The sequence below is a fragment of the Aspergillus flavus genome, chromosome 3 (assembly GCF_009017415.1).
Source record: "Aspergillus flavus chromosome 3, complete sequence".
In the NCBI taxonomy this organism is placed as follows: domain Eukaryota; kingdom Fungi; phylum Ascomycota; class Eurotiomycetes; order Eurotiales; family Aspergillaceae; genus Aspergillus; species Aspergillus flavus.
The window spans coordinates 511,887-526,438 of NC_092407.1; the positions used below are offsets into that span (position 1 = coordinate 511,887).

Consider the following 14,552-nt stretch of genomic DNA (forward strand, 5'->3'; position numbering starts at 1 on the left):
TTCGATGAAGGCGAAATGGCTCAGGTCTACATTTAATGCGCTGAAATGTCTATTGACGTCACAGGGTTAAGTGGACATCAGATGACTGGCCCAAGTCATCGGAACTGCAACATCTGATAAGAGCCTCGGACATCATCACTTGCTTCGCTTGGCGCACTGCCCTAACCGTCAATAAGTAATATACATGATTACGTCTTTGGTCTCATGTCCCCTGAAGTAGACACATATATCAAAAGTCTACTGTATTATTACTACGATATCGTTGGTACATCACGTAGATGGCGAAGAAAACGAGTACATTTCTTCATGCAATGCAGCCGGGCTGCTCTACCATGACCAGCAAAAGAAATGCTTTTAGAGCGGTGTGGAGGCCCGAAAAGAAGTCCTCCCCAAAAAAACAAAATGTAAATGCAAGGACAGCTTGATCCCGCCGTCCATATTCTCTTCACAATATGCAACAAACCCACCGAGGATGCCACCTCCGAGCTATGGAAAACGTAATCCCTATACAGGGGGCGTGCATAGGGAACTCTTCAAAAACGAAAACGAAAATAAAGTGTAATTATAATAAGACCACAGACTCCTTCATTGAGATCATCAGCCACACAGGGAGCATCTTGATGTCGCCGACAAAGCGACCAGATTACCAGTATCATTCATGTCGCGTTTCCAAAACAGAATCTGCCTGTCTACTCAGGCACTATCCGGTCTTCCTCGTTCACTCGTAGCTCCACTACGGGTAGCTCGTCGTCGTCGTCATCTGCATCCAATGGAGGAGGGATATCCTGAATTGGTGTCTCCTCCATCGGGGTCCCCGGGTATACCGCTCCGTGACCTCCGGGGCTGTCCGCTAAAGAGGCCAGCCGTAGGTCCGAATCGCTGAAGTCTCCTCCACCAACTGCCTGGTTGCTAGCATCGTCGTCGAGCAGGTCATCGTCATCAGAGGTGGACCCCGGTAGCGCTGTGGTCATCTGTGAACGGCCGTGAGCATCCGGGACTCGGTTGAAAGACCACGAGGGCGGACTCGGGAAGCGGAACGGATCGGATTGCGCTCCATCACCGAACTCGGCTTCATCAAAACTCATACCTTCCAGTCGGTGTTCTTTACCAACGCTCTTTTCCCCAGAAGTGGGACTATTTGTGTACCCAGGGGGCGCGGTCTCATCCCGGTTCTTCGCTTGGGTTCCGGTTCGCGAACCACCATCTCCCTCCTGGTGAGCTGCTCCGACTCCGGTTAAGACGCTCGACGACCCATTGCGGGATGAGCCGCCGAGACGCCGACCGTCCCCCGACGGTGATTGCCCACGAGATTCGCTCGGCGAACCAGCCTCACTCACAGGTCGGGTAGATGACTCGGTAATTTCCTCAAGGATCTTACCACCGAGCGGACGATCGGACCGGCGGCGGTAGAAGAGGAGGTAGGCAGCCGAGGTGACCACACTTTGGGGGTCAATAGGTCGTGAGACACTTGAGTCTACGTACGTCAGTCATGATACTATTATGCGTGTTGGTGCCAGGGACATACCATTGTACTCGTTCCACTGGCCAGTAAAAAAGTTCTTGGCATATGCAGTATAGTGACCACCACCAAGACCACCGTAGTGGTTGTCAACCGCGAAAAGGTCATAGACCAAGCTCTTACCCTCTTCCGGAGCTTCCACTCTGCCACTCATATCGAGGCCTTCCACAGGGAAGTCAACGAGCACATCCAACTTATCCCGGAAACCGCGGCTGGCACTGAATCTCTTGAGGTGCATGACGAGGATATCAGGTGTCCTCCATAGTTGGAACTTCTTGCTAGCTCGGCGGTGCTCCTTGCAGCGTGGACAGTACCAAGCATCATTTTCGGAAAGTATTTCCTCCTTGTTGAATTCGTCCAGACACTCCTCAAGGCTGACACCCCTCTTCTTGCGAGTTTGGCGGAGTTGACGGCGCTTATTCAGTTCGGAGTCATTCACCCGCTCAACGTCCTGCCATGTTGGGATACCGCGGAGGGGATCACGGTCTTTCTTACTACCGCCAAAAAGAGCGTCGTACACATCTTCATTCCAGTCCACAACAAGTCCCTCTCCTGGTCGAACCAGGGGCCGAATCTGAACTCTAGCAACTGGAGCCGGGGTGCGAGAGACTTCTGCAGAGTTATCGGCATCACTACCTGAAGCTGATCCACTCTCAGCAGCCTTTGAATCTGCCGGGTCGGATGTCTCGTCAGACTCCTCTGGTGGAGTGACTGGCTTTGTCTTTATACGGAACGACATCTTGGGGTACTCTTTATTGTCTTCCACCGAAGACCAACCGAGAGGCACTGGCTCGTTACCCTTCATGATCTTCAATTCGAACAGGTCTCGGAAGCGAGCTGGAATCGAGCTTCCAGAGAGAGGAGCACCATTCTGGGAGGCGGAGTCTGCATCGCGCATGGACACATCTACCATACCATCTTCGCCGTCCACGGAAGATGTCTTGATCTTGGAATCGGCGGACTGGGCGTCGTCATCGTTCATAACAACAGTATCCGAATCTTCCTGTGTCGCCTCTTGCTGCTCCTCTCCGAGAACTTCCTCATTCAGGAAGTCACGGGTGGTCATCGTGGCCGCCCTACCAAGCACCTTACCATAGATGGCATCGAAGTCATAAGCCTCCTCCCGAGTGACAACGATGTACGAGGGCACACCAAAAAGGTCCCGCTTTGACTTTGACCGTTCCACACGGTTGAAAATGGGCACCAAAATGCGATCAGCCTTAGGAGAGTCAATACTTGGGATCTCCTCCTGATCCGACCTGCTGAAGGAAAAGTAACTCTTCTGAGGCTTGTCCGGGTTGTAATTAGTCGGCACGGACTCGACTTCAAAAAAAGCAATCTCATCATTTCCAGAAATTTGGCACTCAGCGATGGAGCTTGTGTTATCAAACATTCTGTAGAACTTGCGCTTGAAGATCTCGGCCATGATCAGGCGTTCAGGGTCGGTGCCTTGCTTCTTAGCAACTAGTTCCTTCAAGGATTTGACACTAGAATTCTTGTCGATTTCTACATCAAACCGAACTGGTTTCTTTTGTAGACCGAAGTAGAATACCTCTTTACCCCAGAGATTCTCGATGGGGAGTTGGAGGGTGAGATTGTTGAATGGGTCGAAGATGATGCTGACCTTGTCGCAGGCAGGGCAAACAAGAGTCGACTTGTACATGCCAGCGAAGAGGTCCGTAATGACGGAATCGTTGCGAGCTTTGTAAATATCCCAACATTTGTCCGCGAACTCGGTAAGTGCAGCCTTGTCATGAACCATTTCGTCTGTGGAGTCGGGCTTCTCGATGTAGGGTTTCTTGAGGATCCTGTTCAGATCCTCCTGGAGCCCGTCCAGAAGGAAGAGCAGGAATTCTTGAGAGTCCTGCTGGCCATACCCAGAGAATGCTGGGCCATAGCGACCAATAGTATGTTTCAGCTGCCTGGGAGCAAAGGAGGACTGGCCTGCCTCGTCATAGATCATACGTAGCAAATTGGCATACGCCTTCGCTACATCACCATTGTGAGCCAGCGGGTTGCTAGGGTTGAGATCCTGCTTATACACATCATCTACGGGCCATGGTTGTCAGTAATAGTCCGTGTGGAATGCTATAGGTGACGATGAATACATACTTAGGAAGTAATAGGTCAGCTCCTCAACGCTTCGTACGCACTGCAGGGCAGAGTTCATGTAGCACGTATTTCCAAGATTGCTTAGACCCGTGCAGCCGCGAGGCTTCCCGTCTTTCCGTCGTCCCCTAACTGGCTCTGGTACCGGAGACGATCGGCCACTGGCGGTAGGGCTCTTGTTCTTCAGCTTAGACGAAGCGCCATTCTTGAGACTACCCGAGGGAACACCAAGGCGATTAAGTGTCTGCTTGGACGCCTCAGAGACCCACTCCCCACCAGGTATACGTTCCTCGAGCACCACGACATCGCTGCCGCCGAGTCCAGCAAGATCCAACGTCATCCGACCGTTGTAATTTGGGTTGGCGGTCTGATCTTTAGCGTCCTCAAACAACTCCCGTTGGGCACCCTCAGAAAGCGAGAGGAAAGTATTAAGATCGATCACGAGATTGTTACCGGCGTTAGCGACAATTGAGGCTGCAGGCGCCGGTGAAGCGCTTCGCGATGCAGCTGGGGTCATTGCGGCGGATGCTGTCGCACTGCCCAAACCGCCCAAGATTCTCCACACACGGACCTTGGTTGACATATCAATGTTGGCCAGTGTTTTAGCTTCCTTCAGCCACTTCTGGAAGTTAGAATGCCTGCTAGCTAAAATCCGTACGGGCTTCATGTTTTTCTCCTTCAGGGACTGAGGGGTAGTGCCCCCGGACAGGCTGGACAGTTTCAGGATCGTGAAAATTGGCGGATTAATCTCATACTGGATATTCTCGGACTCCCCGCCAATGCTGGTGTTATGGGCGTAGCGAACAATGGCTGGTGACTGGTCCGCCAAGCCGTACCATTGCATAATCAGATCCCATCCTTCTTGAGGAACAATCTCGAAGTCTTCACTCATCTGCAAGCCTGGGCGTAAGGGTACGAAGGGCTCTCCCTTTTCGTCCTTGAAGGACGCATTCGCAGGATCGGTAACTAGAACCAAGTCAGAGTTGTCCACCGGACCAACCTCTCCTTCTGTGGCAGTCTTGTCCGTTTTGTCTGCATGCGTTGAGCTCCTAGAGAGCACCCGCTTTAGCCATGCCATTGACACCACATACCCCTTCTGTCCTTCCTTGAGGGGTTGCATCATGAAACACGTTACTGTCGCGACCTGGTCATCGTAGGAGGGTCGCTCAGATGTGGTAGAAGGCTGGGCCTTGGAATGGGCCCTGGTCGCAGTAGGGGCGGTGTAAGTTGACATGCTGGAAGGGGTGGGATAGACGTTGTCAGATCCGGAAACATCGTTCGTAGTAGAATCGTCGTCCTCCGTTCCGGTTGTATCCATTTTATCCGACTGGGACTCCTTCCCGGTCGGAGCCAAATCCATTTCCACATCTTGTTCGGCGTCGGGAGCCGCCCGCTTCACACCGGGGGAGGATGAGCGGGTGTCACGCCCAGCGGGCGAAGCACTACCATCTCGCTGATCGGAGCCAGGCATATCTGTGGGCGGATCGCTGGCGAGGGAGAGTCCAGCGCAAGCAGCGGAAGGGAGGTCGACGGGGCTACCAGCGAAATCCGGGGTAGAACTGGTCCCAAGCACTTCCTCCTGCAAATGGGCGGGGATATAACGTTGCGGAGGAGAGGAAGAGCCTTGGCGTTGGGTCGCACTAGGATCGGAGGACAGACGAGGGTTTGGTGGCGAGGACGTGGAGGTTGTATCGGAGTTGTGGTGTCCGTGACGTCTTCCGGCCTGCGAGGCAAACGACAAACCCGGAAGGGTTCCTGGTCTGCGAGGCTCTGCTACCTTACGGCGCTTTGTGGAAGACGTCGTGACGGAGAGCTGCGCACGTCTCGTGGCAGCTCGAGGTAACACGATGGAGGGAGTTGTATGTTAAGGAACACGCCAATGATAAGCGATCGAATCGGTGAGAACCTTCGACGAGAAACGCAACGACAGGGAAAAGGGAAAAAGAAAAAAAAGTGTAAAGCAGCGAGCCAAAGGGAAGCGAACTGAATGGAAAAGAAAATCCGTTCGAAAACCCGTTTCGAGAGGCGGAGGAAATCTCAAGTCGTCAAACTAGGTTTTACGATCGCTGAGTGGCCAAGGTGTCGGGCGGTGTGGGGTAGGGAAACGAAAAATACCTGTAACTTAAGGTTAAATTCAGTCGTACAAATTTAGGGTTCAACTGGGGAAAGTTGTTATCGTTTCTCTCTCCCTCACTTTCTTACCTGGTTCTCATCATATAACCAGTTCCGATGGTTATCCAGATCTGGGGAAGAGCTATTTATCAGATCATCCCATTGTATCTATTTTAGTCAAATCCACCTCACCTTAGCTGAAGACAATTAATCTGAACATCTCGATTGATTCATTGTTATGGAAGGGATAGGTAATAAAGAGAGGGGGGGAAGAAGGGATGAAAGAATTTGAAAAATCAAAGAAGAAATTAACAGTCCAGGAAGTCGGTACCTAGATTAACTAGGCCACAAACCAGGGATCACTGCTGACCTTTCAACCAGCTTCACCCTTGCTGATACTAGTAACAGTAGTCGATGCCTGTCATGTGTTACTTTGGCAGTCATCTGTGTTCCCCCGTGATCATGCTTCGCCTGTGACATCACGCTCCCTCAATACATTTTACACTACGAGCTATCTATATATAGAGTTAAGCTCTTTTGAGTTACTTGGAGCAATATGTGTCAATTCAAACTCTGATCTAGACCCAAGACTGTCCGATATGTCATAAATCTGCCCAACCCACCATCCTATCTATATTATAGTACCTCCTTCCTAAGAAAGCAATACTGTCCCTCCTAGGATCCGATATAGGACCGGTACATGTCATTTCCCGGCAGCAAATACATCGCATCAGCGCGTGTCCCAAACGCAGCATCTGTCTCTTCATTCTTCATAACAACTCTCGCCAAGTCTCCCTGGTAGAGACGCATCAGCCCCTCACATTTCTCGCAAAGGAGCAGACCACACCCAATCGCATCTTGAGAGGAAGCATCTACAGGCTCTTGAAACTTATTGACTGCCTGTAAGGCACCGCATCCGAAAAATGCCGGGTTCGGACACAATGAGCACCACGGATTGATCTTCTTCGGAGCCTGTCCTGGCTTTGGAACCAAGCTATTGTACGCACCCGTCAGATCAAATGTGTCGACATCATATCCTTTGAGCGGGACAATTCGATGAGCTACACATCGTATGACATGAACACGTTCAAGCGCGCAAACAACGCACATACGACTCGGCTCGTGACCTTCAGCAACTTGACCACCACCAATCTCGATGTATCTTCCATCGCCAAAATCCAACACCTCGACTGTTCGTCTGCCCAAACCCAGCAGTCCATATGTGAAGTTGTCGCACCAGTGACACGGGCTAGATCCATCCTCCGGCGGCTCATGGTTAAAGATTACCGGATGCGCCAAGGAGGTGCGAATAACGCGGGTGACGGGGTGGTTTAAATCGCCGTCAATAACTTCATTTGATGGTATCTCAGGCGAAGTTGGCTCTCCGTGATCATTGTGGTTCGCAAGAAGTGAGGAAAGAAATGCTCTTCCCCTATCGGATTTGATGGGGAAAACAACGACGAGACTCTTCTGTTGCTCTGGTGTATCTGAAACCACGTCATGTGGTCGGGATGAACGCTTTCGTCTCCTGGTATATCTGGCCTTCGGATCATAGTTATCGTCATTATCATCATCAATCCAGGTTGAGGTGACCGTCTGCGTACTGAAGCGGGATCGCTCGCGCAGAGAGTACCTGGGGCTGTCACTGGTCTTTGGGAACCCGCGAGATCGTCTGGGTTTGAGAAAGAGCCTCTTGACCCACTCTAGTCGCTCGACGGTGTATGCCATAGTGCGGTAGAACGTCTGTTGTCACTCGACGTCAGTAACTTCTGTAGAGGATGTGATTTGTAGATTGGATGTCTATCAACGGAAAGTGGACTCAGAGTAGCCACGTTGTGGCAACTAGACCGACTCTGAGTTATCACGACTGTCGTTCATGACCCAGAGCTCACCACAAGGGGAAAGTGAGGTTTGGTATGAAGTCCTACATCAACCTAAGAGTGTTTACACCTTCGGGATATTGTTACCTACTAGACATCAATCTTGGACAGCTTACAGTTGATTTAGGATTAAATTGGATGAGTTCATCCTCATGCCACCCTCGCCCGGTAATAAGTCAAACCATGAGGTCAATATGATTTCCTACTCAGCAATTTTATCGGCACAGCTTGGTGTAAACCCCTCGCCCCATGCCAGCGCTCAGTGACCTCAAACATACAGCAGTCCTTTATATCTGCGATGGGTTGTCGATTCTATAAATCTATAGAACCACCATTGAAAGTCCACATGTCTTGTAGCCGTGTGAAAACGTAGGCAGTATATGGCAGCAGAACATCAAGGTGTCATAATTGAGTGAGGTTTTTTGAATCTACCATAGAACCCAATTTGTGAACTTAATGATACAAGCTCCTCGAGTATCTGTCATATATTGAAGACGTTGATATTAGTTATAAGCCGCAATGCCCACCTCAAAAGGTAGAATAGTTAGAGAACGGCACAGACACTCGTTGAGTAACGGACGCAGGATATATTTTCAAGGGCGATGATTCACAGCAGCATTGGGTCAATCTTACGAGGCAATACAAACTGATCCGATGAGTGATACCTGGGCCAACGTTCAGTAGTTAGGCTGCATCAGGTTAATAGAATCTTGATTGATTGATTGATTGATTGATTGACCTGGGCCAACGATAAAGCTTTCCATATTGAGCAAACATGTCTTGAGTCACGTTATGCAATGGTAATGCACGCACATCAGTTCAGGAATATAAACAGATGTAGCAGCTCAACCGTTGGCTCTTCCACTGATAATATATCCACAGACTTGATTTCCTCGAGGCTAAATCGCTCGCAACCAATAATGTCACACTTTTAAATTATGCTTGATTACAGACAGCTATGGTTTCGCCCTTTTCAAAGTCTTTGTTATCAGGAGTACAGGCAGGTAAGCGGCATTGTGTACTGTGCAGACGAAGATTAATAAGAGACAAAGGAACTTTTATTATGATTAAGCTGTGTAGCTAATTTAAGTACAAGTAGCACCAACTCTCAGACAACAAGTCTCTCGGTCGAGTGTTCTGAGGAGACCCGAACAACGATGTCGGTCCGAATCGTGACACCATCGGAAGGCTTATTATGTGAATTTCCGCGCTGGTGGGTTCGCTGCACACTAGCTCTATTCCAGTCAATTTTGTCATCGACGGTCCCTTCGTCGTCATCATCATCATCAAAGACAGACATGCCTACTGCTCCTTTGCTTTGTGTATGACGAGAACCAAGTTCGAGGCCCGGATGAGTACCTTTAGACCCACTATGGGACCAGTAGCCACCACTTTGTTCGTTGTCTTTCGACACCATGGAGACACAGAGCCGGATCATTGGGGCCAGAGTTGCGAAAAGGATGCTGTAGTTCTCAATTCTGCAGACTTGTCAGTAATGGGTCTTGGCACAAGTACTACGTAGGAGATCAGGTTTCTTCACGCACTTCACCCAGAGAATAAAAGGGATGATATTGTCTGTTTTGGAGCGTCAGAGCATAACAGATCGGAGTGTTTTAGTAGTATTTGAACTCACGGGTAATATCATTCTTGTCCCCGATAGATTTGAGAAGCTATAATCGAGTATACAGGTCAGTGGGATTCTTCAACTCTTGAGTGCTCATTAAGAGAGTATGGAACTCACATATGTCTTCACTATAGATGCAATTCCAGAGAGCAACAAGGGTCCGCTAAGGCTCACTGTCTGCCAAACACGACGAATACGAGCTTGTTTTGGCATCTTGCGTATTCTAGCGCACAGGTGTAGACGGGGAACAGGTCCACGGTCTGTTGCACTGATTGTGAATCGCCAGAGCTGGACGGCGGAGAGTATAGTTAAAAAGAAATCAATAGTAGAATTAAATCCTATTCCAGCGTCAGTATCTTGATATAATGTAACGAGAATTGTGCGAATGTCCCATACCCCCTTGAACAAAGCCTACCGTAGTCTGCACAGATGGCGACTGGCATGTAACAGAGCCATTGGATGGAAGATCATCCCACATGTAATGGAAATAATTGACTCGGTTCGACTGTTGGTCTCACAGGGATTAGTACCTGGACTCTGTTTATTCGATATTACATTCGTCTGGTTACGTACCGCGTGGTAAGGATTGGGCCCACATTGGACAATAATCTGGACAACTGTGACCATATTTATGACGACTTGAATAACCATACAAACAATGATAGCTATCCGTATTTGCTTGTCGGCGCTGTTGAAACAATTATACAGAAAGCACATCATCCCTGATCGACTGATCATGGAAGCAATCACAGCTGAAAACATATTAGTTAGCTTTATGCCTCGGCCTGGCAACGAAGAAATAAGCAAGCTTCACAATTATTTATTTGCGCATACCTAATGGCTGAGAAGTAAACTCATTCTTCAGCGTCCCTTTTCTCTCATCGTTAGACAAGGACCACATATGTCTTCCTAGGCCATCTTGATAACTAAAGTCTAAGTCAGAAAAGGTTTTCGGAAGGGTACGAGCGACCGTCCGATATCTGGTGCTCTTCAAACGGACCTTCTCTGGACGAATACCATATGTGCTATATCGAACCCATATGCGACGGCATAGAGAAGATCTTCTGCGCCCCACACTCGCTCCGGAGAACCAACTCGAGGCAACGTCCAACGGATCCAAGTCTTAATCACGTATCGAAAAATCAGTGCCACTGCGGCGATACCGGTAAGGGCCTATAGACACTCCATCGATTAGCCAATTTTTCGCGTTTGTAAATTACCGATTGGCCACGGTCAACGGGAAACTTACCCAGCAGGCATGTATGTAGGGGCCAGCTGTTATGGAATGATTAGTTAATACTCGTGGTCTTCCATCTCTGTTGGGGTAAAACTGAGATGACCAACCGTAGTTCGTATCTTCCCCTTGCGGGGAGGACATTTTAGAGAGGACGGAAGAATACAGAGATTCCTCGCAGCTTTGCGCAGTGTTGCGCTGGAGCAGTAGAAGAGTAAACCTTAAGAGTACGATTGTATGAAGAGATATCCTGAGAAAGTTCTAGTTTCGTGTGAGGAGATGGAACTTCAGAAACCTCTAAAGAACATGGGAGCAAGCCTGTGTGTCTAATTCCCGTTCATAATATGGCCATTCATTGGGTTAATCATTTCATAAGCAACAAGTGCATATTGAAGTAGGCTTGGGGGACCGCATGGCCACAGTTCCGATGCCACTAGATGCAACCAGAAGGATAGTGTGCATACTAAGCGCTATAGAATGGAACTAGGATCTGTAGACAGGGTTACGCATCCATTACAAGGAAGCATTGCCTCGAAAGGATAAACTGGGAATACGATATCTTCCAATCACACCTGCTGGATAAAGGACTAGCAGGTTAACTACTAAGAGATTTTGGTTTGATGCAGCGAATGAAGCAATTTACATATATTAGCAAAGCTACTTTGTACGGGAAATCCTTTCAGAAGAGGCGTTAGAATCGGGTTAAACGAGCTATTGATCGAGGACCACAGGGGCTAGAAGAGCACTCAGCCAGCCATCACCCAGACCTTGAACGTACTCATTGGATTATAAATTGCGACGGGTTACTGAAACAAATTTTACTTGACAGGGATGTGTCAGGAACTAAAATCGAACCATGATCCTAGTTTGTGATTTCGGATAAATACCCCATCTACGGAGTCCTTACTCCCTACTTCTGACATGGGGCTGACCGTATGATTCTGGTGGATCTACGATCGTATCGGACGCTACGGAGTCCATCCGGCTACTGGCTAACTCACAGACCACGGAAAACCCCCTGTCGGCCAACAAATTAATGACTCGCGGCCCCATCTTAGCACCAGGCTAACTCCATATCAACGGCTTGATATTGGACAACAACCCTACTGGGGTACAGTGCTCCTATATTAATTTTTTAAGTCAAGCCGAAACCAAGCACAAAATTGTGTTATCTAAGTTCATTAGTAGGTACTAATGATGCATGACTCGCAATTATTAGTGTAATATAATACACAACTACGAAAAATATTTCTTTACCTGCCTTTCAGGCTTTTACTACGTCTTTTCTTATTTTTCCACAAAAGCCAATTCATCCAGATGAACTCCGAGTAGACATTTTACCGCTACTTGAGCAAAAAGGACTTATTAAAGGGGAAATTGCCTTTTGACGGACGCAATACTCTCATCTTAGTTCACCGGTGTACTTAATAACCAGGAGGTGCTGCCATGGTGGGCTATCATTTGGTTTTAACAAGTACACACCTTGCCTCTTGGCAGTCGCAGCAGGCGTGAGCGATTTAATATGTCACGGTATATGAAGTATACTAGCCGAATGTCGAAGGTGCAAATGTCTGGAACCTACCTAATTTATAGAGATAACATGAAATACTTGGATTATACAATGACCCTAGTAAGAAGCTAGGTATCGAGGTAGAAATAAAGATAAGTTGTCCTGCATATCGGAAGAGGTCAATGTGCAACTCTAAGCACAGCCTTTGACGAAGCAGCAGTAAGATCTTGCATATCTAAGTTATTTAGTCAGGCACCTCAAGCGTTAAGATTACGTCCGACCACATCCCTGGTAGATAAACTGCGGTTATCCCGTGCTGCAGTGACACAGCCAATATCCTAATGCTACTACTAGTGCTTATGCCCCTAGGCATCCGGCTAAGCTAATCGGGAATATAGGCATAACATCCCTGTAGCTATGAAACTTTAGAGGCCATACTGTAGAAACTTACGCATTCGGCCAAGACAAGTAGGTGAGTCTACACGATAACTTCTGTGCTAGCTAACAGAACTGAGCCAGTAATATGGAACATACAAGCCACCTCAAAGTTTCCTCATCTCGATCAGTCCTTCTCCAAATTCCGGGTAAGCTTCAAATGTCACCTTTAGTCCTGCTAATGCAGCCATTTGGCGCCACTCGACCGCGCTTCTCTCCCGCCCCGCGTATAATGCAATCATGGCTGAATGCATCTTGGCATAATTCGCATTCTTCGCAAACTCATGAATCAGGATACGAGAATGAGACCCCATAGCCTCAGATATCTTCTGCAACAAACGAGCAGCTTCTAGATCCGACAGATTGTGGAGAATATGCGCGAGGTGATAGACTAAGGCTCCTTTGATGGGTTGTGGGGTGTCCTCCTTGTAGTTCCATGTGGCTAGTGTAATTCCAGGAATCTCTATGATGTCTTGGTTAAACTCTTGTACCACAAGGTCGGAGGCTTGCAAGTCTGGGTATGCCGCTTTAATATCCAGCAACAGCTCTCCACGGCCCCCACCAATATCCACCATAGTAGCCGGAACACCATTTCCTGCCTCGTTCAGCACGGACTGTAAGTCGTATCCGAATGCCTTGAGGCGATCAGGGGCAGTATTTGTCTTCATGAACTTGCCAACCATAAAGTGGTTGAAGCTGTCCATCCGGCCTTCAGCAGCCATAATGGAATAAGTGTGTTGCTTTGCTAGCTCCTCCTGGCCCATTGAGTGATAGGCGTACTGATAAGGCGTCTCCAGCTCCTTAAAGGGGTATTCAAAGTTGTCTGCTTTCAGTTTCTTCATCAAGAATGCAGCGCCCAGGAGAGCTTCAGTTGTACTATAAGCGGTTAGCATAGTTTCGTGGGGTCGAGGTTGTAGAGAATGATGTTTGTTTTACACTGACAAACATTTTACGAGTCTACTTTGGGGAGATCTTACAAGTGAAGTGCACCATGCTGGGCAGAAGGCATGGTAGCCAAGTGTTTGGTGATTGCATTGGCGCTGTACAGATCGTCTCCGGCAATGTCAACAAAACCCAGACCGGACATAGCATATAGGGTATCCTCTGTAGGAAAGTGGGGTAAGTCGCACAGTCTCATTCTATATTGTAGTTTATTTGCAAGGGAACAGTCTTACGAACTAAACGTAAACCTATAGACCAAAGTTAGAGGTGACTGCTTTTCAGGGTGGAGAAGATATGAGACACACATGGCACATTATTTTCAGCCTTATCACCCTTGCTACTTCTGTAAGCGACCAGAACATCTTCTCCGCTCGCTGGGCCCTCGATCTTTGCCAAAGTGTCAAAGAGATCAAAATGCACGGCAACAGGTACAAAACCAAGTGCAGCGACCTTTACATCAGAGGTGAGCATTGTGATCGGTGAAAATGATGATTTGGAGACAAACCGAAGTAACTGTGCTTGCAAGAGCTGCCCCGGGTGGAAGGGAAGACATTTTGGTGCTGTTGCTTAATGTAATGTCCGCGACCGATGAACAAATACTTTTTCGTATACGAACCGTGTCCGACGCTCGACAAACAAGGATCACAATCAATCCAAATTGAATTCCCAACGACAGGGTTTAGATCGTCATGGGGCTAGATTCGCGGTTATATTATGCTGGCGCAATGATACAAACTAAGGGTAAATTACCTACGGTATACAACAACCGGAACATGCCTCAGGTTTTCCGTCGCCAACGCTAACCACCCGCTAAACGTCTCTAGACTAATCAATCCCTGCCAGTCATTTTTGAAGTTACCAATCAGCCACCTTCGCCTATAGTGGTCTTACGCGGTGCAATGCATCTCGCTTTTTAGTTTTTGATCAAATTCTGTGCATGGCCTAGTTCGGTCGAATTCGCGGAAAAGCCGACGGTGGTTGGGATTTTGACGGATCAGGTAACATCCTCTTTCGTGATCGTCTCGCTTGATCATTGCTGAAACTGGACCGAAGCATAATGCAAGTTAAACTACTACTGCAAGGAGTTGGGTAATGCATTAACCACGTGGTCTCGCCTACCTCGTCTAACGTTCCTACCAATCTTTCTCTTGAGAATCCTTCAGCCAGCTCCCCTGGGACCATAATAA

At 48.3% G+C, this 14,552-nt stretch overlaps 4 protein-coding genes across 4 annotated transcripts; all 4 read right to left on the minus strand.

Moving 5' to 3' along the window:
- Window positions 1–689: 689 nt before the first annotated feature.
- Window positions 690–5,099, minus strand: F9C07_4341 (putative ubiquitin C-terminal hydrolase; the record flags this gene model as incomplete). The annotated part of the gene is made up of 3 exons (XM_041291535.2): window positions 690–1,474; window positions 1,526–3,568; window positions 3,632–5,099. 3 exons carry the CDS (start codon window positions 5,097–5,099, stop codon window positions 690–692), a joined length of 4,296 nt encoding a protein of 1,431 aa, XP_041144028.2.
- A 1,316-nt stretch (window positions 5,100–6,415) lies between these two features.
- On the minus strand, window positions 6,416–7,468 carry F9C07_4342 (putative C6 finger domain protein; the record flags this gene model as incomplete). Its single annotated transcript, XM_071511209.1, has 1 exon — window positions 6,416–7,468. The coding sequence occupies one exon, from the start codon at window positions 7,466–7,468 to the stop codon at window positions 6,416–6,418; it is 1,053 nt and encodes a 350-aa protein (XP_071364798.1).
- Window positions 7,469–8,728: 1,260 nt separating this feature from the next.
- F9C07_2230247 (uncharacterized protein) lies at window positions 8,729–10,622 on the minus strand (the record flags this gene model as incomplete). The annotated part of the gene is made up of 10 exons (XM_071509859.1): window positions 8,729–9,098; window positions 9,165–9,195; window positions 9,254–9,290; window positions 9,362–9,582; window positions 9,641–9,749; window positions 9,818–9,996; window positions 10,079–10,170; window positions 10,245–10,417; window positions 10,494–10,519; window positions 10,589–10,622. 10 exons carry the CDS (start codon window positions 10,620–10,622, stop codon window positions 8,729–8,731), a joined length of 1,272 nt encoding a protein of 423 aa, XP_071364799.1.
- A 1,827-nt stretch (window positions 10,623–12,449) lies between these two features.
- On the minus strand, window positions 12,450–14,363 carry F9C07_2281450 (O-methyltransferase). Its single transcript, XM_041291537.2, has 6 exons — window positions 14,190–14,363; window positions 13,871–14,106; window positions 13,671–13,815; window positions 13,599–13,613; window positions 13,401–13,527; window positions 12,450–13,299 (listed from the first exon to the last, which is right to left on the minus strand). The coding sequence occupies exons 2-6, from the start codon at window positions 13,916–13,918 to the stop codon at window positions 12,531–12,533; spliced, it is 1,104 nt and encodes a 367-aa protein (XP_041144030.1). The 5' UTR covers window positions 13,919–14,106; window positions 14,190–14,363; the 3' UTR covers window positions 12,450–12,530.
- Between the last annotated feature and the right edge of the window lie 189 nt (window positions 14,364–14,552).